The sequence below is a fragment of the Neophocaena asiaeorientalis genome, unplaced genomic scaffold, assembly GCF_003031525.2.
Source record: "Neophocaena asiaeorientalis asiaeorientalis breed wild unplaced genomic scaffold, Neophocaena_asiaeorientalis_V1.1 scaffold102, whole genome shotgun sequence".
Taxonomy (NCBI): domain Eukaryota; kingdom Metazoa; phylum Chordata; class Mammalia; order Artiodactyla; family Phocoenidae; genus Neophocaena; species Neophocaena asiaeorientalis.
In genome coordinates this window covers 4,277,403-4,304,880 of record NW_020175078.1, presented here as the reverse complement: position 1 = coordinate 4,304,880, position 27,478 = coordinate 4,277,403, and the positions used below count along the sequence as shown (strand labels likewise).

At 35.7% G+C, this 27,478-nt stretch overlaps 1 protein-coding gene and 1 pseudogene across 3 annotated transcripts in view; both read right to left on the bottom strand.

Annotated features, from left to right (window-relative positions):
• The window catches only part of ZRANB3 (zinc finger RANBP2-type containing 3), a 253,353-nt gene that overhangs the window by 110,229 nt on the left and 115,646 nt on the right, over positions 1-27,478 (bottom strand). For 2 of the 3 annotated variants that reach the window (XM_024764099.1, XM_024764100.1), the window contains 3 exons: positions 8,432-8,610; positions 5,621-5,852; positions 628-713 (listed from right to left, as the gene is read on the bottom strand). In XM_024764099.1, coding sequence (XP_024619867.1) covers positions 628-713; positions 5,621-5,852; positions 8,432-8,610 — 497 coding nt within the window. The remainder of the gene's footprint in view (positions 1-627; positions 714-5,620; positions 5,853-8,431; positions 8,611-27,478) is intronic. The other variant, XM_024764101.1, reaches the window with a different exon arrangement.
• On the bottom strand, positions 24,809-25,080 carry LOC112412430 (cytochrome c oxidase subunit 7C, mitochondrial pseudogene; annotated as a pseudogene).

Here is a 27,478-nt window from a genome sequence, read left to right as displayed (position 1 = left end):
TGCATTGTATGCAACAGCTATACACCACAAAGAAACGTCTATTAATAGTACACTGCATAAATCAATTACAGGGCATCCAAACAGTAGAATACATGCAGCATTTAAAAAGAAAGGTCAAAGCTCTTCTAGTAACTGATATGCATGGATCTCCAATACATAGTAGGTGAAGACAGCAAACTGCACAACAGTGTGTATGTACATTACAATACTATATATGTAGAAATAAAATGCAATAACATTATACACACATAACCACATGTGCTTTTTCACACATAAAGTATCTCCAGAAGGATACTCCTTCTCCAGAAGAGCATGTTTAACTGAGAAACACAGGTGGAATGGGCACTTACTTTTCATTTTTGTACAATGTACACATCCATCTAGTCGATAAGAATAAATAATTTTAAAAATGAAATACCTGAAAGGTAAAAAATAAAGGAAAACAAACTGCCATTATCTACTCCTTTTACTTATTTTATATATGGGTCATCCACCCAAGATTTTACTTCAAATTATTCCATAACTACCACAAGCTTGAAAAACACTGGAACAAAGAATCACTAACAGAGCTTAATGTTCATGGTAAATATGTGAGGATTAAAACTTACAGAAAATAGTTTGTCTTACCTGACATGTGCATTACAGTATCTTTTGGCATACTCGGTCCATGTTCCAAATTTTTGTGGAAAGAGAGCTTCAATCTGCATAAAAAGCTGTAACAATACAAGTGTTCTCAGTATGTTGTAATATTTTCAAGTAAATTAGTTACTACGATAAATCCAGTTAATGAAATAGTAAAAAGTAGAAAAGAAAATCTATCTCTTTTTCATCAAGGCTCCTCCTTCCCCTCCATCCACCCAACAATGCCATCCTATTCTTCTGGAATAACTCCTATCCTTTTCTTCAATATACATTTCTATATTTTGTATGCCTATACATGCATATTTGTATATTCTCTTCTATTCACACGAAGAGGATCATATAACATACACAACTCGAATTTCGTCCCTCAAAACATGTCTTAGACATCATTAAAGTACATATATACCTAATTTTACTTAGTTTTAAAAATTATATAAGCAATGTATAATAATAATAATAAATACTGCTTAAAGGCTGCATAGCAACACTTTATTACGTAGACGTACTGGAAAATATTTTAAAGGTCTCCTGATAATGGACATATAGACTGTTTCTAGCTTTTATGCAGTTATAAAAATTAATAACTTGGTGTAAGTCTGTGCGTATGAGTGCAAATACGTAAATATATGTAGGTGTAGGTATATGTATCTACATCTACATCTATCAATCATCTCTCTATCCATCCATCCATCATCTGCATTTATATTAGATGGGTTTATAGGGTACATTTTTAGAAATGAAACAGGTGGGGTTAAGGTATATGTTTTTAAAAATGTGATAGATGTTACTATGCTGCACTGTAAAAAGATGGTCCCAATTTATACTCCCATCAATAGTATCATAAAATCTTTTCATTTTTATAACTTTAATAGAATGCACATAGTAGTGTCTCACTGTTAATATGCTTTTTAAAAACAACAGCTTTATTGAAATATAAATTCATATACCACTTTTACTGTTCACACTTTTAAAGTGTAAATTCAGTGGCTTTTAGTATGTTCAAAATGTGCCCCAGGGACTTCCCTGCTGGCGCAGTGGATAGGAGTCTGCCTGCCAATGCAGGGGACACGGGTTCGAGCCGTGGTCCAGGAGGATCCTACATGCCGCGGAGCAACTAGGTCCGTGCACCACAGCTACTGAGTCTGCACTCTAGAGCCTGCGAGCCACAACTACTGAGCCCGCGTGCCACAACTACTGAAGCCCACGTGCCTAGAGCCCGTGCCCTGCAAAAAGAGAAGCTACCACAATGAGAAGACCATGCACCGCAACGAAGAGTAGCCCCTGCTCGCCGCAACTAGAGAAAGCCTGTGCACAGCAATGAAGACCCAACGCAGCCATAAATAAACAAACAAACAAACAAAAATATTAAAAAAAAAAAGTACCTCGATCACCACTATCTAATTCTGGAACATTTTTATCACTCCAAAAATAAAATCTATACCCATTACTAGTCATTTCCCATTTCCCCTCTCTTCCGGTCTTGGCAACCACTAATATATTTCCATCTCCAAGAATTTGCCTATTTTGGACATTTCATAGAAATAGAATAAAAAAATATGTAGCCTTTGTGTCTGGCTTTCACTTAGCATAATGTCTTCAAGGTTCACCCATGTTGTAGAGTATATTAGTACTTTACTTCTTTTATGGCTGTATTTTGTTTATCCATTCAGCAGTTATGGACAATGGCTTTTTTACACTTTTGGGATATCATGAATAATGCTACTATGAACAGCTGTATATTCAATTCTCTTGGGTATATACCTAGGAATGAAATTGCTAGGTACTATAGTAATTTGATTTTTAATTTATTAAGGAACTGTCAAAGTGTTTTCCAAAGTGGCTTTGTTGCTTTACATCCTTTTTATGTGACAACATACTCCTAAATAACAAATTGTTCAAAAAAGAAATCACAAGGGAAATTATTTAGAAATTAGATAAGACTTTGCAATAAATGAAACTGAGGAGATAACATACCAAAAATGAGATGCAATGAAAGCAGTGCTTAGAGGAAAATTTATATCTGTATATGTCTGTATTAAGAAAGCTCTCAAATTAATAATCTAATTTTTAACCTTAAAACACTGGAAAGAAGAGCAGACTATACCCAAAACAAACAGAAGGCATAATATAACAAAGATTAGAATGGAAATGAACAAAATAGAGAATGCAAAACAACAGAGAAATAAATCAATGAGACCAAAAGTTGGTTCTTGGAGAGATCAACAAAATTGACAAAACTTTAGCTCCAACAACCGAGAAAAAAAGAGAGATGGCTCAAATTACTAAAATCAGGAATGAAAGAGGGGACATCACTATCAACCTCACAGAAATACAAAAAATTATAAGGGAATTCTATGAACAATAGTATGCTAATATATTAGGTAACTTAGATGAAATGAACAAATTCCTAAAAAGACACAAAGTACCAAAACTGACTCAAAAAGAAACAATCTGAATGGACATTATTCAATGAAGAGAATGAGTTGTTAACCTAAATCGACTCACAAAGAAAAGTTCAGGCCCATATAGCTTCACCATCAAATTCACCAAATATTTAAAAAAGAAGTAATACCAATGTTTTGCAAACTCTTCTAAAAAATAGAAGAGGAAGGAACACTTTCCATCTCATTCTTTGAGGCCAGTATTACTTTAATAACAAAACTGGACCAAGATATAATTTTTAAAAAAACTACAAATCAATATCTCTTATGAATATAGACACAATAATCATCAACAAAATATTAGCAGACTGAATCTAGCAACATATGAAAGGATTATATATCACGACCAAGTGAGATTTATCTTAGAATGCAAGGTTGGTTTAACATCCGAAAATCAATGATTATAATACACCCTATCAATAGAATAAAGGACAAAAAAAGTATAAGTACCTCAATAAATGCAGAAAAAGCATTTGACAAACTCAATATCCTTTCATGATTAAACACTCAATAAACAAGAGGTAGAAAGGAACTTAACTGATAAAAGAAATTTACAAAAAATCACAGGTAACACAGGTAATACTTAAAGGTGAAAGACTGAGGGCTTTCCTCCTAAGATTAGGAACAAAATAAAGATGCCCATACTTGCCATTTCCATTCAAAATTGTACTGGAAGTTCTAGCCAGGGAAATTAAAGCAACATATATATGATCCTGTCTACAAAAAATCCTAAGGAGTCCACTAAAAACTACTAGAAATAATAAATGAGTTCAGCAAGGTTTCAGGATACATGATCAATACATAAAAATCAATTGTATTTCTACATACTTGCAATGAACATTCTACAAATGAAATTAAGAAAACAATTGTATTGACAACAGTATCAAAAAGAATAAAATATTTAACAAAAGAAGCATAGGACTTATCCTGTTAAAACTACAAAGCACTGTTGGAAAACAATTAAATCCTAAATAAATTGAAAGATAGCTCATGTTCATGGATTTGAAGACTTAATACTGTTAACATGGCAATACACTCCAAAGTGATCTGCAGGTTCAACACAATACCTATGAAAATCTAAGCTGAATTCTCTGCAAAAAATGCCAAGTTCTACAAAAAAAACATACAGAAATTCAAGGGACCCAGAATATCCAAAAACATCTTGAAAAAGAAAAACAAAGTTGGAGGACTCATACCAGTTTCAGAACTCCTAATTTAGAACTTGTAATTTTATAGTTTTTTCTTAAAGAGTCCCAAACATCCCCAATTTGTATAACCATCGTGATCCACAAAACCAGGAATTACCCTTGCTTTGAATAGTGGCTATCCTGGGTGAGGAGTGAAGGGACTGGCATGTAATCACATGGGACACAAGGGCCACTACTGTATTGTCAGTGCTCTCTTTCTTACAGTAGGTAATCAGTAAGTGAGTATTCATTTTACTACTATCATTTAAAATACATATATCTTTTATACATTCTCCTTCTTAAATGACACATTTTATGTATTTTTTATTAAGACATAATAAACCCCATTATTCAGCGACATAATTTTGGAACGTAAGTAAATTACCTGGGGTCCACTCTCCCACTTCCAGTGAGTATCCAGAGCAAAAATATAAAAGGTAAAATTGAGAATTTTACCATCACAGTCTATGTACTGTTATGTGTATTTCAGAAGACTCCCAGTGTGAAGAATAAAAGCAGAGCCTTGGTCATACTAGTAGAGATGCGATGCAATAGCTGTTTCTCAGGCTTGGCTTAAGAATCAAAAATAACAATGGACACCCTTAGTTGAGTGCTTACTATGGCACATGACAAGGTACTTTCGAAGCAATATTTCCTTTATTTCTTACAACAACCCTACCAGACAATAGGCTCATATTTTTTTCTATGACTAAGTGTACCTTAATAGACAGTGCTTCCCTAGGTTACACTGACCCTTAGAGTGTTTCACCCTTCATTTCTTCCTCTCAGCCTTCCATACCCCATCTGCCTCTTAGAGTTGTAAAAGCTAAATAGGGAATGCAACAAATGCCTTATCCCTCCATTCAAAGTGGATACCCTATCTGGTCTTCATATAAGTTCTACTTTCTGTCTACCTTCCGAAATGTGGATTTTGAAGCGAAAGAGGAACAGAGAAAAATTATGTAACACAGTATAAAAGATACGAAGTAGATTCAACACCAGTCATAAGGAGCTTATAATGTAAAATAGACTAGATAAATGAAAACTGAGACCATAGAAGAACCATAAGAACACAAGTGTGAAGAATATTACAAATGTGTACTAAATATGAAAATCTTATAATGACGGTAAAAGCTATTTTTTATATATACCTGCAAGCATGGCTATGGTTCACATGTAAACAGATAAAAACAGTCATGGTAAAAGATATATTTAACTATAAACAGATATCTAGAATTTCCCAATGTGCTCTTATGGCATTTGAGACATCTGATTTAAAATTAAAAACTGCAAAAAACAGTGATTGATTCAATTCTTTTTTTAAAGCCCAGAGTATAAGGATTTTAATACCTCTTCAGGTCTTCCAAGTGCTGGAGTTCCTGTAAGAAGAATGGCTCGTTTGGCTTTCTGTACTACTGGCAATAAAATCCTGCTGCGAGTTGCATTTCTGGACTTCATGTAGTGTGATTCATCTACAATAACTACTTTGAAGTTCTGATTATTCAGTGCATCTATCAAAGTCTCCGCATCTGTGGTTAAAAGACCATAACCCAGAACTGTCACTTTGCTGGTCGATATTCTCCTAGAAAAGAAAATCCATGTACTTTAAAAATATTTTAGTAACCAATTTATCATAAAAAATACATTTATTTGGGAAGAAATACAGAGGAGAAAGAAGAGGAAAAATAAGAAGAGATGGTACTACCGCTAAAACCCAGTATCTCTTAAGATTTTACCATTTGATTTTACCATCAAATTTTGTTAAAATTTGGTTAACAAAACCAAAATTTTGGTTAAATGGTTTTTGGAATATTTTGACATCCAGGTAGCCACATTTTACTAGGATAAGTACATTACTTTCTGAGAATATTTGCTTCCATGCACCTAGAATCATGCATAAAAAAAGTAGATACTCAAAGATTAGTTAACTATTCAATGAAGCCTTCCCACAAACAGGATAGAAGTGTTTTTCAGCTGAGGTGCTGTTGTGATTTCGAGCAAGATGATACTTAGTATTACAGGTCTGTCCAGAACACTTCAGGGCATTTCACATTCTTGAACCCTCCCATTAAAGGCCAATAGAGTCCTTGTCACTTTGACAACAAGTGAGGCCCTGGCTCTGGGGTGACAGAGTGTGGGGAAAAGAGGAGGAGGGTACCACCTCACACAGAGACACATTGGGCTAAAGTTATCTCTGATCTTTTGGACTATCTCTATAATTCACGTATCTATAATATTCTTTATCAAACTGTAGTGAAATTATTCATTTATATATTTATTTCCCTTATTATATCATAAGATGGGCTGAGGACAGGAAATGTGTCTTCTTCAGCTTTGTATGTACAATGCTACGCTCCCAATGAGTTTGTAGAATGAAATAATTATACAAATAAATGCATTAACAATAAAACATATCACTCTTGTGTTTTCTATATCACCAGTGAAAAACACATGACAGTGTCAGTCTTCTGCAGTTCTCTACTCTCTAACAGAAAAGTCAGATCTCCTAAAGAGCCAGTACTAACATGAATTTTTTTTTTCTTAAGGACAACTACATTTAATTCCTGGATAAATCTACTTAATATAGAGTCTTAAGAATTTCCTACTGTACTCAAATACCAGAAAAAGCTGCAGAAGAAAATTTTAGGGTTAATATCACTTAGATATACTAAGAGCAATATACAGAAGACAAGGGCTTCAAAGGTCACTGTAGCTGCTATCCTGCCACATCTTGACTAGTGGACAGTCCAGGAATAACTGGCATGACAAAAGGAGGTATATGTATTTGCAGTAAATACATGTTGCCACATGTTGCTATATACCTAAAGCTGTTTTCTTTAAGTACCTGGAAGACATTGGGTAAGTTTTTCTGCCCTTAGCTAACGTCCTGCAGAAAAGTTACACTGTAGGGTTGTAGTACTATCAAACATATCCCAACTATTATTTAAATAAAAATACTAGCCACTGTTTAATCGCAATATATTTCCAAAATAACAATAAAAATTAGAAGACCTAAATGCTATTAAAAATGATAGAGAAATTTAAAATACTTAAATTTAACTTTTAAATAAGGTATAGCCTACAGAAAATGACTATAAAGGCCTTAATAAATTCTACATTTTCTAAATTCTTGTCTTAAATTTTATGCAGTTTTATTGTAAGAGAGAAAATTTATAATTATTGCATACATTTTATTTTGACCATGCAAATAGTGTCTAAATTTTCTTCGGCCCAGGAAGACATATTTCATTGAATTAGAGTTCCAAGGTTGAAAGAGAAAAAGGCTGCCATCTGTTTTATCTGGGTCCTCCTTCCACATTCACAAAGGCCACCCTTATTTCTACAAACACTCTTTATGTTTACAACCTTAGAGAATATAATATAGTAGAATACTACCACACACGCACAAAAAAATCTAAGTATTAACATTTATTTCTAGTAGGTACATCGCTTTTTGTTTGTGGATGAGAAATTGGTAATTTTCAACTTCTGAGAACATGATAATTTGCATGATTCACCCAGAAACTCAGTGTAATAAATTATTAATATTCAAATTGATTGGTTTATTCAAATTGATTGGTTTTTTCCAATGGCTAGAAAACAAAAGAAGAAAAATACAGTAGCTATACTATGACTGATTTTTAGAGTAAGGACTTCAAATAACCACAAAACAAATATTTTCAATATAGAAAATATTAAAATTATAAATTAAAATAAAAAAGTAAAATTGCCTAACATTAATTTTCAGTTATACATAAAACTTGCATACTAACAACTTAGAAAGCAAAACCAGCCATAGTTGCTGATAATAAAAGCTCAAAATCTTCAAGTTAATCCTTGAAAAGTTGTAAAATTTGTTTTTCAACCCTAAAATAGTCTGCTTAAAGTAAATTTAAGGTATATACAGCATAGGTATATTCATATATTTTTAAAGCATGTATACTTTACATTTACTTTAAAAATATACCATAAAGGAGCTTATGACATCAAATACACAGTTGGGTTTTAGATAAATAATTCATATTTTAAAGTGTAAAATAAAATTCGCCATATTACTCTCGTCATTCCAAATTCTGTGATAATCTCATTCTAAACATGGTTATATGCTAAATACACACAGGAGGGCTTTTCTTTTCTTAAAGATTAAAAAGTTGTTCTTACCCAACATCAGTTTTATTCTGGATAACATTGATTTCTTCTGGACCCAGCTCTGGGATCCATTTCTCTATTTCTTCTGTCCAAGGGTACCTCAGAGATGAAGGAACCACGATTAAAAGTGGCCATTCCTCCTTATAGAAGTAAGCGATACCAATTGCCTGAATTGTCTTTCCTAGACCCATCTAAATTAAAAATAAATAAATGCTAAAATATTTTGAAAGAAAATGTTTATCAAATATTTTATTTAAGAGTATTATCAAAATAATTTTCCAATGTAAAATCATCTGGATTACACAGTTAATAAAGAGCTCAAGATTATCATGACATTTAAAATTTATTAAGAAAATTATATTATTTTCAAGTCATTTGTGATTGAACTTAGAGACAAAAGGACCACTAATTTAAAATAGTAGTTACACTGGTTTCAAACAAGGTTCTACTGTATAGCACAGGGAACTATATTCAATATCCTATGATAAACTGTAATGGAAGAAAATATAAAAAGAATATGTATATATGTAACTGAATCACTTTGCTATACAGCAGAAATTAACACAACATTGTAAGTCAACTATACTTCAATTTCAAATATCAAAAAAATTAGTTATACTGATTTCATACAACTTAATTTTACAAAGATGTATGTGACCATGTATAATTCTCCTCTTGGAGAACACAAGAGTAAATACCTATACAGTACAATATCATGTAATTTTAAAGCTAGAATAAGTCCTAAATCATGCACATTTTACAATAGAAGTAAGTACAGAGAGGTTAAACTATTTGTTGAAGTTCACAGTTAACTGGATGAAATAGTATGAAAGCCCACATCACTGCTGTCTCGATTGTTTTCACAGTTATATCACACTGCCCGATCTCTAAGCTGTTCCCATTTAAAAACTGGTTACTAAATGAATGTCTATAGTGGTTTTGTTCATAATAGCCAGAAACTGGAGACAACCCAGATGTGCTTCAACTGGTGCATGAATAAAAACTGTGGTAAATCTATACAATGCAATACCATCTAGCAATAAAAAAGGAACAAAACTGGTATAGACAATCTTATTTACAAAGCAGAAACAGACACAGACGTAGAGAACAAACGTATGGATACCAAGGGGGAATGGGGGTGGGTGGGATGAATTGGGAGATTGGGATTGACATATATGCACTACTGATACTATGTATAAAATAGAGAACTTCCCTGATGGCACAGTGGTTAAGTAACTGCCTGCCAATGCAGGGGACATAGGTTCGATCCTTGGTCTGGAAAGATCCCACATGACACAGAGCAACTAAGCCCGTGTGCCACAACTATTGAGCCTGTGCTCTAGAGCTCGTGAGCCACAATTACTGAGTCCACGTGCCACAACTACTGAAGCCAGCGCGCCTAGAAGCCGTGCTCTGCAACAAAGAGAAGCCACTGCAATGAGAAGCCCACGCACCACAACAAAGAGTAACCCCCGCTTGCTGCAACTAGAGAAAGCCTGCGTGCAGCAATGAAGACCCAACACGGCCAAAAATAAATAAAATAAAATAAATTTATTAAATAAATAGTGTTTGTTCCTTTAAAAAAATAAAATACAATAGATAACTAATGAGAACCTACTGTATAACACAGGGAACTCTACTCAATGCTCTGTGGTGACCTAAATGAGAAGGAAATCCAAAAAAGAGGGGATATATGTATACGTATAGCTGATTCACTTGGCTGTACAGTATAAACTAACACAATATTGTAAAGCAACTATACTCTAATAAAAAAAAAATCTCAAATGCATTTTGCTAATTGAAAGTAGTCAGACCCCAAAACTAGGTACTACATGATTCCATTTTTATGTCATTCTGGAAAAGACGAAACAACAGGTACAGAAAGCACACCAGGGGCTGTGGGGTGGGAGGAGGACAGCAGCATGTGAGAAGACCTGGGGACTGACTGAACTGTTCTGTATCTTGTGGTGGCAGTTACATGCCTGCATTGGGCAGAACTCACGGAACTGTACACTAAGAAAGGTGAATTTAGGAGGGAAGGATAAATTAGGAGTTTGGGATTAGCAGATACACACTACTATATATGAAACAGATAAACAACAAGGACCTATTGTATAGCACAGGGAAACTATATTTAATATCTTACAATAACCTATAATGGAAAAGAATCTGAAAAAGAATGGATATATACATATACATATGTATGAGTACAACTGAATCACTTCGCTGTGTGCATGAAACTAACACAACATTGTAAGTCAACTATACTTCAATTAAAAAAAAAAGTGAATTTACCTAAAAGGGTGAATTATACCTCAATAATCCTGTCTTTGCAAAAAAGTAGTTACTATTATGAACCATGAGAAAGACTAAAAGACATAGACCCTGCTTACAAGACTCTTCAAGGAGAAAAAAGACAGAAACATAAAACAATTTAAAGTAAGTTTTAAATGCTGAGTGAAATGAAAGAAAAAGAGAAAAATTAAGTTGTGGACTTTTAGCAAGCTTCCATTATGGAAACATGGTAAATGGAATGCAGGAAGTGATTTTGTTTCTGACCTGGCATATAGTAAATGCTCAGACATTATTTGAAGGTATGAGTGAATGGATGACTAAATAAAAATCAAGGACTTTAAATTCTCTGGGACAGGCAAGACCAAGGCACAGGAAAGGTGTTTACGATTTTTAACAAAAGGGAGGAAGGTAACTGAAAAGTATTTAGTCCAAGAGCAATTATATTTTTAGTTACCATTTCAAAGTTTTGAGGCATAACATTCAAGTACAGAGTCAAAACAAAGTCTAAAAGCTTTCAGCGTTGAAACAAGATGCAGGTGAAGATAAAACATTTTTTCTACCTAGTATTTTAAGAGTAAAATTGAGGATAAGTTCGGCAGGGCTTGTTAACAGGTTAAGGGAACTTAGGAACTGACACACACATGCACACACACATACACAAAGCACCCTACATATTTTATTATAAAATTAAATAATTTAACACCTTAATAGTCTATATCTCTTTCCAAGAAGTAGCACACAACTCAACCTTTAGGCCTGCAGAGTCAAATTTAAGATTCACCTAGTGGTAAATCTTAGCCCTAAGAGAAAAGAACAAGCTTTCACATAACTTAGTTTTGTAAATCCAAACCAAAGAGTAATTATGCACCAATATAGAGTATAATGACTGATATGTTTCCTTGTCCTCAAAACCTGTCAATCCTCAGAGCTGAAACCACTTAAACAAAATTCTGGGACCAAGTTAGTTCCAAGGCAGTAGAAATTTAAGAATTATATAGATCATCACCTAGCTTGAGATCATTAGAGTTGCTTCTTTCCTGCAACAACTCTGACCATGAGCACAGTTCCAGGAACTGAGCCATGGCCTTATTTTGTGTGTGTGGACCATACCACGAACCTGTGCCCTAGTTATGAGTCCCTGGTTTTGCTTCCTTCCATGATTTCATCACTCATTTTCTTAATTTCAATTTCTCTAGAAATAGGGGTCTGTTTTGCTTCCCTGATATCCTGGGAAATAGGATTCTTTCTCTGGGACTCAGATTCTATCACCAGGCCCTTACCTTTTGCTTGTTGCTAAATTTACTTAGTGCCAATCACCTGCCTACCTGGACTTTGGTGCTCTTCACTTAGTGTGACTAACAGTGTCCTGTGTTGGCCTGCCAGGCACCCACTGATAAACTAGTTTCCAAAATTTCCTAATATTGTCTGCTACTGAGATCAAGGATGTAGGTCTTTCCAGATACTATAAAACTCTTATCAGAGGAAAACACAGGCAGGACACTCTTTGACATAAACTGCAGCAGTATAAAAAAAAAAAAAAAAGACAACCCACAGAATGGGAGAAAATATTTGCAAATGATGTGACCGACAAGGGATTAATTTCTAAAATATACAAACAGCTCATACAGCTCAATATCAAAAAAACAAACAACCAAAGCAAAAAATGGGTGGAAGATCTAATTAGACATTTCTCCAAAGAAGACAAACAGATGGCCAACAGACACATGAAAAGATGCTCAACATCACTAATTATTGGAAAAATGCAAATCAAAATTACAATGAGGTATCACCTCACACTAGTCAGAAAGACCATCATCAAAAAGTCTACAAATAGTAAATGCTGGAGAGGGTGTGGAGAAAAAGGAACCCTCCTACACTGCTGGTGGGAATATAAATTACTGCAGCCACTATGGAAAACAGTATGGAGGTTCCTTTAAAAACTAAAAATAGAGTTACCATGTGACCCAGCAATCTCACTCCATGGCATGTAACTGGAGAAAACTCTAATTCAAAAATATACATGCATGGCGATGTTCATAGCAGCACTAAACCCAGTAAAAAAAACCAAGCCAGTCTCCTTTCCTTGTTTTCTCCAGCCATTTTCATACCTGCTTAGGAGCCTACCCTGCTCTCCCTGGAAAGCAGTATGTGAGTAAATAAACTTTTTCACATCCTATTGACATCTGTGTGGCATCATCATTCTGGACATCTGAACCAAATTTTGGGTGAAAGAGTCCATTCTGCCTCTTTAGGGTGACAACAGCCAAGGAAAGCCATTCCTCAATATACATCAATAAGCAGGCATTGTGAGCTAAATGAAAAGTTTTCGTTGAGTTTTGTTAGCTTGAATGAAAAATCTCAGAATCTGATTAACTTGGAATCACTGAAAAGAATGAATTTCTGAATCTGCATACCTGATTCAGGTATCTGATTTATCTGAAGATAATACCCTATCCTGGTTGGAGAATTCACCTAAAAAATGAAATTCCCATTAGTTTTTATCTAGTTATTTTTCATGGTAACAACCACAAATCTTCTATTCATCATCTCTTTGTTAAAAGATCATGTAGTTAAATGACTAATGGTGATTTCTACAAATTAGAAAGATAATCAGTTGCTAATGTTCTTAGGTATTTATTTTTTAAATATTTGCTGTTGATTGTTCCTTTTTTTGGCACCATCAGTAGAAGATAAAGTTTGATAGGACAAACTCTAACAAAACATGATTCCAAATTAAAAAATAAAAGTATATTAGTGTAATTTCATGTTCCCATTAAGGAAAGAAATTATACATAGCATAGAATAGCTGAGTTCTAGATAAAATTTATCAATAGGAAAATAATTGGCTGAAACTACTTTTCCCCTAGAAATAAACTTTTTAATTATGTACGTATAGGTGGTTCAAAGCTCTGAGCTCTAACTACCACAGAATTTGTTAAAGTGGAACCATCCAGTGTTTCATAATGATTAAGCCTAAATCACCTATTTGGAACAAAAGCCTTGACTCAGTAATAATACAACTGTTTAGGTTAACTACATAGGAAGAATTAAAAAGAATACATTAATTTCAAGAGAACATTTTTTCAATATTTTCAAAATAATGAATCACTATTATACTGAGAACAATTTTAGGTTTTCCAAATGTCTTTTTCCATAAAATTAAGAGCAACTAAATAACAATGATCCTAACTGACACATTGAATTTCAGTTTCAATTTTTTGTATTGTGATGGCTTTTATACAGCAATTGTATACAAAAGATGCCTGCTGATTGAAAATTTTTTGAAACTAGAAAATTTCACCAATTTTACAGTTATAAGCAGCTTGTGGATTGTCTTTAGAATAGGTGGCCTATTTGTTCTAGAAGATACCCCTTTGGAGGACTTTTAAGGTATGTAGATTTTAAATCTTAATGAGGAACTAAATTAAGTAAAGAAACCCACATAAAAATGTTAGACTGAAATCCTATGTTCTATTATTTATCATTGTTAAGGAAGTGTATGTTTTAGCAGAAGTATTTAAATGTTCTTAATTTTCTTTCCTATATAGAGGTTTAGATGGTATATCTGAAAATTATTGTTTATTCTTAAAGGGGAAAGAGAGAAAGAGAGAGAGGGAGTGTGTGTGTGTGTGTGTGTGTGTGTGTGTGTGTGTGTGTGTGTGTGTGTGTGTGTGTGTGTGTTCATTCATGTGCTCTTGTCTCACATGGGACTAGGAGCAGGAAATAGACCACAGGAATATGGACATACAGGCCTGATCTTCTCTTTACTCAAGAATGAAGAGGCTACGCTTTGGGAAATGTGCTGTCACACTTCCCTGATGGTCTGGCTCTTCCTCATGGATTGAAGCAAGCTTTCCCGTGAAGGAAATACATTAGGATCATGTGAGGCTGGAAAGGAAGTAGGCCTTAGAGGGCAGCAGGACAGGGCAGAAATCTTCTCTCTCTAAAGACAAAGACACCGAGTTGAGGCTGAAGCACTTGAGTGAACTCGAGTAGGCCTGTACTCCAAAGCATGGTTCATGATGCCCATGAGAGGGATAGCAAAAAGTGAAGCAGTGAGAAGCCCCTGCAATGGACAGAGAGGCTGGATCGGAGCAAATGTGCTTGAAGAATACTATTTCTAGTATTAGCAGTTAACTGCTACACCCTTAGTGTTGTAGTTTTATTCTAACCAAGTCTCTAGGAAATTTTATTAAAAGTCACAGCTTTACAAATGGGGTAAGGTATTATCAACAGACAAATCTGAGTAAAGAGTATAGGGATGTTCTTTGTACTATTCATATTCCTGCAACTCTTCTGTAAAGACGAAGTAACTTGCAAATAAAAAACTGGAAAAAAAAAGTTACTGCTCTACGACCTATTGTCGGTTGTGCTGAGAGGAAGGACAAGAGGGCTGTCCTATATTTTAAAAGGAGTGGCCAAGAAGAAATGCTTCTAGACTATTCCAGACAGTACTAAAAGGAGAAAAACTTCTAAATTCTCTTTAAATTATTTTAAAAAGTCAGCAAAACATGGGTACTAAAACATGAAAGGCAGCACAAAAGATAATCAAAGATCAATTTCAAAGATCAATCTCAATGTGATTATTGAGAAAACACTTTAAGGAGACTAAGAATATAGAATTCAGTAGACCTTTAATAGAATAAATAACATGACCAAGAGGAGTTCAAGGACAGGAATAAAAAAACTTTTCAGTGTAAGAAAGTCTGTTACTATAATTCACAACGTTAATAAATCAAAGGGAAAATGTCATATGATCCTTAGATGCTGAAAAGGCAACTAAAAAATTTGACTTTAATTTTTGATAAAACTCTTTATTATTAACTATTACTAAAAGGAAGATCTCTTCACATTAGAAAAAAGTACGTATCTCAACCAAAAAGGCTGTACCGTGTTTAATGGAGAAAAAATGTTCCCACCAATATCAGAAACAGGAGAAAGAAATGACAAATATAAACATTAGAACAGATGGGCAAAAAGTGTATTAGTTGCAAATAATGTGACCACGTACACAGAAACCAAAAGAATTAATAGAAGAATGATTACTACTATTGGTAGTAATACCTAAGTATCACCTAAAGAATTTTGGTAAGTGGCTACTTCCAAATTATTATGAAAAAAGTCTGGTCCTTCGAAGGAATATTCAAAACAGAGCAATGAAACAGAGGAGAATGTAGAAGCAAGACATATATGGGAATTGAGCATGTGATAAAGGTGGCATTTTGGGGGAAAAAATGGTTTATTCAACTAATGATGTTAGGAAAATTAATTAATAAAGGAAACCAGAATATGTTGCCCCAAAATATGCCTCTCTGACATAAAAATTATTTTGAGCTGAAGGCAATTAAGAAGTACTAAATGCAGAAAAAACTCCCTCCTTCCCACCTAAAGGCAGGAAATAAATTTTCCTTTTCCTGGAGACAGACTCTTATCAGTCCAGGAAGGCACCAGAGGAATCTACAAACAAACTTTGTTAAACTAACCCTTATCTTCCTAGTTACATTTTCACCATTTACTACTCCTAGCCCAAACTCCTTTGCCTTGTCAATTCTTCACAAATTTATTGCCTGATTGTCTGAAAGGTATAAAAACTTCCTGCTCTGGTCACTTCTTTGAGTCTTCATTCTCTTGTGATGGCTCTCATGTATATGAAAAAATTCAATATAATTTGTATGCTTTACTCCTGTTTATCCGTCTTTGTTTGTCAGTTTACTTTTCACAGCCAGCCAGGGACCCTAAGAGGGTCAGGGAAAACTTTTTACTCCTCTACACTAACCACTTGGAAAAATAATACAAGTAGGTCTTTGCCACACCCCTCACTAGAAGTCAATTTCCAGAAAGATCAAATATATATATACTGGGACTTCCCTGGTGGTCCAGTGGTTAAGACTACATCCTTCCAATGCAGGGAGCGTGGGTTTGATGCCTGGTCGAGGAACTAGGATCCCACATGCCGCATGGCATGCCCCACCCTCCCCCCCTCAAAAAAATATATATACACACTAAGAAGTAACACATATAAAAATGATAGAAAAAAGATGTGTAGAAATAAAAATAAAAACAGAGTAGACATTTAAATTCATTATATCAAATCCAAAAAGCATAAAGGAAAATACAAAAAGAACTACGTGGAAACCAAAAAAAACCCAGAATTGTAATACAAATGACAAAAGGCCAAGTTCCTCAATTTATGAAAAGTTTCTACCAGAAAGGAAAAAAAAAAAAAAAGGACAAACAATCCAATAGAAAAATGGAGAAAAGAACTGAACAACCCACTCACATATGTAAAGTACATTCAACAACCATCAAAAGATGCCCAAGGTCACTCATACTTAGTGATGAAGAAATCAAAACTTTGAGAACCCATTTTTTCACCTACAGAATAAGATGAATAAAAACTAAAGATTTGATAAGTGTTGGAGCAAGTTTGGAGAAATTTACACTTGTACACTACTGTAGATATAAATAGTGATTTGACCATCCAGCAAGTCCAATACTTTGACTTTATTCAGGGATATACTTGCACAGTATGCTGAATCATTAAAGAAGAGACTAGTTAGAGAAATTATGGTACCTCCATACAATGAGATATTATCTAATCATTAAAAAAACTGAAATAGATCTATATGCTGATATGGAAAGGCTGGTAAGTCATAGGCTGCAAAATAGTATGTGGAAAAGAAAAACAGTATGGTAAATAAGATCCAGTTAGTATTGAGAGAGAGAAGGGAAGAGGGGAGAAAGAGAGACAGAAGGGGGGGCAGGAAGAAAGGGAAGAAGGGAAGGAGGGAGGATGGAAGGAACTACTGATAGTGTTACCACTGGAGGGAGGGCCTGCAGGGGTAGGACCGGAAGGAAAATGCTGACCTTGAGCTCGTATTAAGTCTTCCGTGCAGTGTACATATCCCGTCTGAGAAAATATGACTTGGAGGGGGATGGTAAGGGACAGAGAGAAAAGTTCTTTTAAAAATATGCAAGAGGCTATTCGAGAAGCAGCAAATTTCTGAGTATTAAATTTAAGTGTTGGGCTTCCCTGATGGTGCAGTGGTTGAGAGTCCGCCTGCCGATGCAGGGGACACGGGTTCGTGCCCCGGTCGGGGAAGATCCCACATACCGCGGAGTGGCTGGGCCCGTGAGCCATGGCCACTGAGCCTGCACGTCCGGAGCCTGTGCTCCGCAACGGGAGAGGCCACAACAGTGAGAGGCCCACGTACCGCCAAAATAAACCACTTAAGTGTTTATGCCAAAATCTGGTCATCAACTGTGACCTTATAACAAAGTCAGTCTATTAAAGTACTCTGACATTTAAGTGGGGTGGGGGGTGGTGGAGGAGGGAGAGGAATGAGGAGAGGGAGCAACATGAATTAAACGCACATATTTAAGTGCAGAATGAAAGAAGAACTCTTCCAAAAGAAATAATGGTAAAACTCACACGTAAGGAAAAATGAAGAAGCAAAAAATGTAGAAGCCTAGGGTTGCATGATGTCTCATCCTACTTCTGCTGATGATAAGGTCGAGACTCAGAGTAAGTCACTTTTCCTAACATGTTTGGATTTTCAATCTGTAACAGTGTGGAGGCTATGTATTATATTACTCATTTCAAGGGAATAAGTGGGAAAATGTATAAGGAATAATTTATGTTTCCTGGGGAAAAACAATTTCACTCAATAAAAGAAAGAACAATCACAATGTTTTGAACTACAGAACACAGAAAGAAAAACAATGAACACAGACTATAATATTTTAGAAGAATTTTGAGTTATACGTGTAATACGGGCAGCAATCTGTCAAAATCTTCTGTGATGTTCATTGAAGGGTAGCAGAATATGCCACCCCAAAATATGCTTCTTTGGCATAAGGATTACTCTGTGCTATATTTTTGAGAAATAGCACACACAGGAAAAGCTTTGAAGATGAAGTAGAAGTTACCCTTTTGAAAGGAAAATTTATAAAAGAAAACTCTATTTTAAGGGCATCTCCCTCTCCATACCTGGAATAGAGGGATAACTCTTAAATTACAAGAAACTCTTACCAATGAAGAAGGCACTGACAAATCCACACAACAAATCTTACACTTGTTAACCATGCTTTTCCTGGAAACTTCCTATAAAACCCCTCCTCCACCCCTGGCCCCTGCCTTATTTCCTTTGTGTTTAGCTGAACATGGTATTTAAGGTGGTGGCTTGGGCCATTTAAGGAATTTTACTCATGTTTCCTAGGTATCTCCTCTGTATACATGTTAATAAACTCCTATTCGTTTTTCTCTTGCTAATCTGTATTTTATTACAGGATTCTCAACCAAGAATTGAGAAGCGTAGAGGAAAAATTATTTTTCCTCCTCTACATTCATATTTAATCTTAAAATGGTCACAAGATAGTAAAAATGAGGTAACTATGATGTAACAAGTTCAAATGTATATGTATTATCATTCAACCATTAATACTCCTAAGGTACAATTTGAATTAATGAAAGATCATGGGGCTTTCCTGTTGACATAGTGGTTAAGAATCCACCTGCCAATGCAGAGGACATGGGTTCAAGCCTGGTCCGGGAGAATCCCACATGCCACGGAGCAACTAAGCCCGTGAGTCACAACTACGGAGCCTGCGCTCTAGAGCCCGTGTGCCACAACTGTTGAAACCCATGCACCTAGAGGCCACGCTCCACAACAAGAGAAGCCACTGCAATGAGAAGCCCGCACACCACAACCAAGACTAGGTCCCCCTCACCGCAACTAGAGAAAGCCTGCACGCAGCGACAAAGACCCAATGCAGCCAAAAATTAATTAATTTTTTTAAAAAGTTCATGATAGAATAATACAGATTGATAATGCTCGATAGTTCAGAAGTATATGTTCCATATATTTTTCATATCTTAAAAAATCTGTTTTGTAATATTAAAATCACATGAGAGGGCTTCCCTGGTGGCGCAGTGGTTGAGAGTCCGCCTGCCGATGTAGGGGACATGGGTTCGTGCCCTGCTCCGGGAAGATCCCACGTGCCGCGGAGCGGCTGGGCCCCGTGAGCCATGGCCGCTGAGCCTGCGGGTCCGGAGTCTGTGCTCCGCAACGGGAGAGGCCAGAGCAGTGAGAGGCCCGCGTACCGCGAAAAAAAGAAAAAAGAAAAAATCACGTAAGTGAACTCTAATAAGATTCTTTACATTTTCTCCATATGTATTATAGGATTAGTACCTTGGCAATTTCTTGAAAATCAGAGCCCAAAACAACACAAAGAGCACAATTATAGATGCTTAGGGGAAAAAAAAGAAAGAAAAAAGGAAAAAAAGAAAACATGATCCAATCTTTTGGTAATGTTCTAGGTTCTTAAAATCTATTATACTTATGAATCATTTGGATATTAGTTAAAAATTCAGACTCTAAGGCACCAAATCCCCAAATCCTGACTTGAAAGAACTGGACTTTTAAAATAAGGACCCCTAAAGCAATTCTCATGGGGATGGCTCTCAGGCTGCATTTTGAGAATAACTACTCTAAAGATTAAACCTTAGAGAAAAATATCTCAGAGTGCTTTTCCCTAATTTTTTGCCATTTTCTCCCCAGAAGAAAAAAAAGAGAAAAACCAAACTTAACGTTTTCACGATTTTATTCTTGAACTTCTTATTAATTGGTGGAGAACCTTGTTCCTTAACTGATTTTCAACTCCAATTCTAAGGCAGTATAAACACAGTGCTTTCTATTTCGCTATATAGTATACAGAATAACTTAAAAAAATATATATCTTTATTGGAGTATAATTGCTTTTAGAATAACTTTAACAAAAACAGAATTTGGCTTCTAACTTCATAATCTATTTAGATAAACTAACAATTTAATAGAAAAAGAATTTCAGAAGTTTAATAAAGGCTCTGGAAAGGATTCTAATTTGTGTATTAATTTAATTATCTGTTATTTCAGGTAAGCAGAGCACTATATTTAAGCCATTATAAACAAAACTGTTTAACAACTGGAGGAATAAATAACTTATATCACTAAAATTTCTAGTTGTAATGAACAGAGAAATCAAAAAGAGTGCATTTAAGGAAAGAAAAATGTATGAAAAATACAAAATCATCCATGTTGTATAATAACGCTATGAATATGCTGATCACAAATGTAAACAAAGGAGTCTTTCAAAAGTATATGAAAACAAGGACTAAGAAACGAAAGAAAGACAGTGAACATTTGCACTTGGCAAATTGATTATTGCCAATAATGATCAGAGATTGACTCGACCAGAGATTTTATAAAAGAGAAAATGATTCTTTACTTGGATAGTGTAAATAATTACAGCATGGTGTTTTATATCCTTTTTTATGTGGTAACACTATAATTAATTTGAAGACAACATCAGAATAAAGAACCTCATGTTGAAATTCAGACAGTATATTAAAATAATATTTTCTTCATTTATATAATCGTGGTGGAAGTGAAGTAAATAAGGTCACCACTTATTTCTGACAAGAAGAAAATTACTTTTGCTTTCAAAATAAGAAATCAAATGCAAATCAATCAAAAGATTCAGAGAAAAAATTTTACAAGGTTATTAGAATGTTTTCAGTTGAACTAGTACTTGTATTAATCTGTCATTCTTGTGTTGACACATAGCAATCACTTTAGAACCATTAGAAAGAAACTGAAATTTCAATCCAGTAATTTTTGAAAATGTAAATTAAGCAATGTCAGAGATTCACTACTCAAGTTCAGAACTGAGACCCATTTAAAATGGGTCATATATTATAATACAAAGGAAGTAAAAAGGAAGCCTTCATAAGATAAGTTTTTTTTTAAGAAAAGAATAATAAATGGTTACATAAAATGAAAAGCAAACAAGCAAGAAGAAAAAAAATGCTAACCACATCTTCTACCACTTGCCAAAATGCCACTATTGACTAAAAATAGAGCCCTACTGAGTTGGGTAGATAGCTGTCAAAGGTTAAAAAGTAAAGGATGATCATCAAAGACTGGGATTAGGCATTATTTGCTGAAAAGGAAACAAGAATGTGAATCCAATAAGGCTGCAAAATCAATTTGTCATTCTAAGGAAAAGACGTGGAATGCTATCAAAAATAAAAACTGCTGTTTAAATTGGCTTAGGCAATAAAGAAACACTAGGACTATTAAGAAATAAGAAAACCAGGAATGTTTGTAAACATTAAATACCTAAAAATTAATTTTTGTATGTTTAGAGAATATTTAAAGAGATGATTTTGGGGGCTAAAAATCAACCAACCCACATCAAGATAAAATTTCCTGGGTCTGAACTATGAAGTTTTTCCCTCTAGAGTGGAATTTGTATAGATTGTTTCTGTATTAGACAGAGTTACAGATAATTTCTCCTACAATGCAATGTCACATGAACCCCAGGGAAGTATTATATAGCAAAGTGAAATATATTTGGTTTCTAACATTTTTATTGGATAGGGATGTGCCTTGTTTTCCCAATATAACTAAATATATTGTAGAATAACTTCTGTGTTCTTTCTCTTCCTTTGTCTTCTACTAGAACTAATAATGGCTCCAAATTTCTTAAATGAATCTATATACAGAATATGCTCAGAAGTGCACAGCCCATCAATTATTATTTAAGGAATTCAATTTTACTCCATAAAAAGAAATGAGATATGTCAAAATTATGATAATGGAATCATATGCTAGTCACAGTCCTCATTTATTAAATATTATCCATGTCAAAATAAAAAACTGATTCTGGTTTTTTTTTTTTTGCAGTACGCGGGCCTCCCACTGTTGTGGCCTCTCCCGTTGCGGAGCACAGGCTCCAGACGCGTAGGCTCAGCAGCCATGGCTCACGGGGCCAAGCCGCTCCGCGGCATGTGGGATCTTCCCGGCCCTGGGCACGAACCCATATCCCCTGCATCGGCAGGCGGACTCTCAACCACTGCGCCACCAGGGAAGCCCCTGATTCTGGTTTTATGGAACCAGTTGACTAGAGAAAATGTATATATCTGAACTTCAGAAATTTTAGTGAAAATGTTATCTAAGAAAATTGTCTTATGACACAAATTCAAATTGGCTTTCGAATCAAAATAAATGTTACTTGCAAAGTATTAGTAAGTATAACAATAAATAATAAAAGTTAATTTATACGGAGAAGTTGCATATGTTAAGATCTAACCTGGGCTTGACTTGACTTTATGGAAATGCTAGTGATGTTAAAAATAGAGAAAACAGTTCATTAGTTTCATTTGAACACCCTGTCATAAACTAATAAGGTAAAGAAAAATTTAAATACTATAAAAATGTTGGAATAAAAAAGTAATGGGGCTTCCCTGGTGGCGCAGTGGTTGAGAGTCCGTCTGCCGATGCAGGGGACACTGGTTCGTGCCCTGGTCCGGGAAGATCCCACATGCCGCGGAGCGGCTAGGCCGGTGAGGCATGGCCGCTGAGCCTGCGCGTCCGTAGCCTGTGCTCCACAATGGGAGAGGCCACAATAGTGAGAGGCCCACGTACCGCAAAAAAAAAAAAAAAGTAATGAATGTTAGGAATTAATGGTAAATTTTTAAAAGATAAGAAACTCAATTGAAAAGTTAATATATTATGAATAACCTAAAATAGGGATTTTAAATAAAAGTGTACTGAAAAGTGAAGGAATAGCTGATATTACTTCATTTATTTTTTCTAATGTTATTTATCATAATAGCCTCAGTACTAATATTAATAAAAATATATAAAGAGTCATTTCATTTTATGTGTAAACTCACTTAAGACAGGGAAGCAAAAGGCCTTGGAGTAGCAAAAATGAAGACTAAGAAGCAGACACAGGCCAGAGGTTAAGACTCTGTGCTGTCACTGCAGGGGGTGCAAGTTCGATCCCAGCTCAGGGAAGTAAGATCCCGCATGGCGCACGGCACAGCCAAAAAAGAAGCAAACACATAACTTAAAACAGTCTAAGATATTTAAGTAAAGGGCCTAACTTGTCTCAGTAGTTGGTAACTTTGAGTAACTAAAAAAAGGTTAAGTTGGGCTTCCCTGGTGGCGCAGTGGTTGGGAGTTCGCTTGCCGATGCAGGGGACACGGGTTCGTGCCCCGGTCCGGGAAGATCCCACATGACGTGGAGCGGCTGGGCCCGTGAGCCACAGCCGCTGAGCCTGCGCGTCCGTAGCCTGTGCTCCACAATGGGAGAGGCCACAACAGTGAGAGGCCCGCGTACCCCAAAAAAAAAAAAAGAAAAAAGTTAAATTATGCTTTCAAATGTCATGGCAAAAAAAACTGAATGCCTCGCCGTTCTATAAACTTTTACTCTCTGGAAATATGTCATTTACTATAAAACAACAGGAAAATATTATCATTGTTAAAAAATATATTGTAGGGAGGAATTCCCTGGTGGTCCAGTGGTTAGGATTTGGTGCTTTCACTGCCATGGCCCGGGTTCGATCCCTGGTCGGGGAACTAAGATCCTGCAGGCCACGTGGCGAGGCCAAAAAAATAAATAAATAAATAAATTAAAAATAATATATATATGTATGTATACAAATGTATACATACATATAGTAGTTTAATTTTCTTTCTTTTGTTAATGCCTTAAGTTTATTTACAAACATATTTAGTATGTTGAGTTTGTTGAATTAAGAAAAATATATGGTGGGGGGAGGAGCCAGGATATATAGGAGTTTTGCAACAAAGAGCAAGTAACTGGGACGTCAAAAGACTATCTTAAATAAAGAAAACCAGATATCTCAAGTTAAGGAACTTAGCGCTTTTCTATGTATGGAAAGATCCAAGAGTCTGGGCTCACAGAAATCATCCCTTTGATGTGCACCTTAGCTATCTGGGACCTGTATTTTCACATCCTGAGTTTCCTCAGGGCTCACCGCAGGGAATAGCTGCAGTCTGATGGCTGCTAGATGGCAGGTATTCTTTTCAGCCCCGAGTTTCCTCAGGGCTCACCAGCTCACTTTGGAGGGCTGCAATCACTGGTGACTGTGACATCCTTTGTTTATTGATATGGCAGGAAATACTCCATTTATAAATATTCCATTCCATTTATAAATATTCCATTTATCAAGTTCAAGAGTCAGATCTTTTTTCAAAGAGAGTGCACCTCTTAAAATACTCCTTTTCATATGTGTTTCATGGATTATTTTTTAAGCAGTTGGTGTCTTACTACAAAGAAAGGTTCAGCAAATCCAGATCCAAAGTACAAAGTGATCATAAGTAGTAACTGCTACTTGTTTTCCACTAGAATAGTAAATACTCCCCCGGACCCTCCTCATAGTGGCTCCTACACACCACAGGGGCTGTGAACCTCCAGACAGTCTGTCCCAGCACAGCTCTGTCGGAAACTGTGAAAGGCACAAAGACTGAAGGTGGAAGAAATGGAGGCAGCACACCAAGCCTTCCTTTCCTCATGACCTTGTTCCCCTGTGTCTAGTTTAACTTTCTGAATTAACTTTATAGCTTGAGAGAAAGAAAATGTGATTAAAACTTGCAGAAAATGCCAAAGATTGACTCATTCTATTGAAAACTTTTGGATCACTTATGAATAAAGTTAGATAAAGGTTAAGAAAGATACATACTTCACATCACTGTAATATAGAAAAAGAAGACACTAAAGAATCGAGAAAAGCAGTTTTTAAAATTTAAAAAGCAATGTAAGCCATTTTCAAATAAAACATTACACAGAAACTCAACATTTATCAAGGAGAAAAAGTGAGGCAGCTGTAGCTGAAGTAAAGCAGAAACTTCACAGCCTCATACCCTCGAGTCTCAACCTCAGTTCTGTGAAAATACAGCTCACAAACACTGGAAAGTCAATAAATTCGTCAATTTACCTTTTTTCAAGTGCTGGCTTTATACCTACCTCTTCTGTAAGACTCACCTTAAATCTACCTCCTTTACAAAGCATCCTGACTTAATCAAGCTGGAATTAATTTCCTTCCACAAAAGTACCATGGAAGTTATATTGTAAACTTAATTTCCAATATTTCTAGTATTCTACATTTTACATATATCATACAGAGACACACACCCCACAACCTTTTCTGATTGAAAGCTTCTCAGATAGTGGACATGTTTCTTAGTCTATATTCATAATAATTTTTCAAATAGAAGACCCTCAATAATATACAGGGGTAAAAGGTAGGTTAATCAATGGCTAAAGGAAAAAATGTTTAAAATGTTCTAATGTAAAGAAATAAGACTTGGATTGATAACAATCCCTAGCTGCTATCTATGAAAAATCTGGAGCGGAATTGTTGTCCAATTCCCAGTGCAGATGTGGCCCCTTAGGGCTGTTCAAGTTCTGTGGAAACTTAAGTCCATTACTTTAAAAAAAAAAAAAAAAGCAGATTATGGGGTGATAATTAATTTGAACCTCCCCTCCAGATTTTAAATAATTTCTATCCCATTAAGAACATTTCAGTTAATAAAAATTGGTGAGGCAGGAACGTTTGCAACATCCTCCTTACAATGTACTTGGAAGTATTACTATATAATAAAAGTGCCTTAGGGTGACACAATGGCATTAGTGCTTTGTGCCTTTCAATGCTTATGTTGAGTTATAAACATTATATTCCAGGATGATGCTCTGTGTCTGACTCTATCTGGGTACCGTTTAACTCACCATTGCTGTCACCTCTGCATTTCATTTTGAATCTTGTCCAAGACTATGGAGAGAACATTGCAATAGCCCAGCTGTGCAAAACAGCAGGAGCCCTGAGCAAAATTACATCATTCCCTAAAGAAATCAGGGTAAACTTCTTCTTTAAAATTGAAATTGAAATCAGTTGCATTAGTATCATACATTTCAAGTGTTCAAGATAAAAACATTTCAAACTGAGGATGACCAGAAGGAAAGCAAGACAACTCAATGCTAGACTTTTTTTTTTTTAAGTTGATTTTCTTTTTCTTCTTCTTTTTGGCCATACCGCGCGGCATGTGATATTAGTTCCCTGACCAGGGATCAAACAGGTGACCCTGGCATTGGAAGCACAGAGTCTTAACCACTAAACTGCCAAGGAAGCCCTATGCTAGACATTTTAATAGTTTTTTAAAAAAGATCCCTGGGCTTCCCTGGTGGTGCAGTGGTTGAGAATCTGCCTGCTAATGCAGGGGACACGGGTTCGAGCCCTGGTCTGGGAGGATCCCACATGCCGTGGAGCAAATAGGCCCGTGAGCCACAACTACTGAGCCTGCGCGTCTGGAGCCTGTGCTCGGCAACAAGAGAGGCCGCGATAGTGAGAGGCCCACGCACCGCAATGGTGGCCCCCGCTTGCCACAACTAGAGAAAGCCCTCGCACAGAAATGAAGACCCAACACAGCAAAAATTAAAAAAAAAAAAGGACCCCAACCCCCAAATCCCACTTAGAGGAATCTTTTCTCCGTTACCTCCATGCCACAAGAATAACTGGAGGTGGGTGGTAGTGGACATAATTTAAAGTACTGGTGACTATAGACAAGATGTCCCTTTTGTTCAGATAAAGAGATTAAAGAGATGCTTATCTGAGATGAGCCCAAAGGTCTCAAACCAACACCAACAATTAATGAGACAAAAGAAGTTCTCTCTCTTTTTCTCTCTTACTCATTCATTCAGAAGGCGTTAACTGGAAATCTATTCCCTAGACACTGCTAGGTAGATATGGCTTAAGTCCTAGGAGTTCCAATCTTTGGGAGAGAACCAGTAAAGTACACTAGAACATGATTAAAACTAAAGTAGAAATGAGAGCACACAGGAACCAAGAAGCTCAAAGGCTGGTGATACAGATGGTGACACAGAGGAAGTGATATTTGAAGAGGGTTTTAAATGATG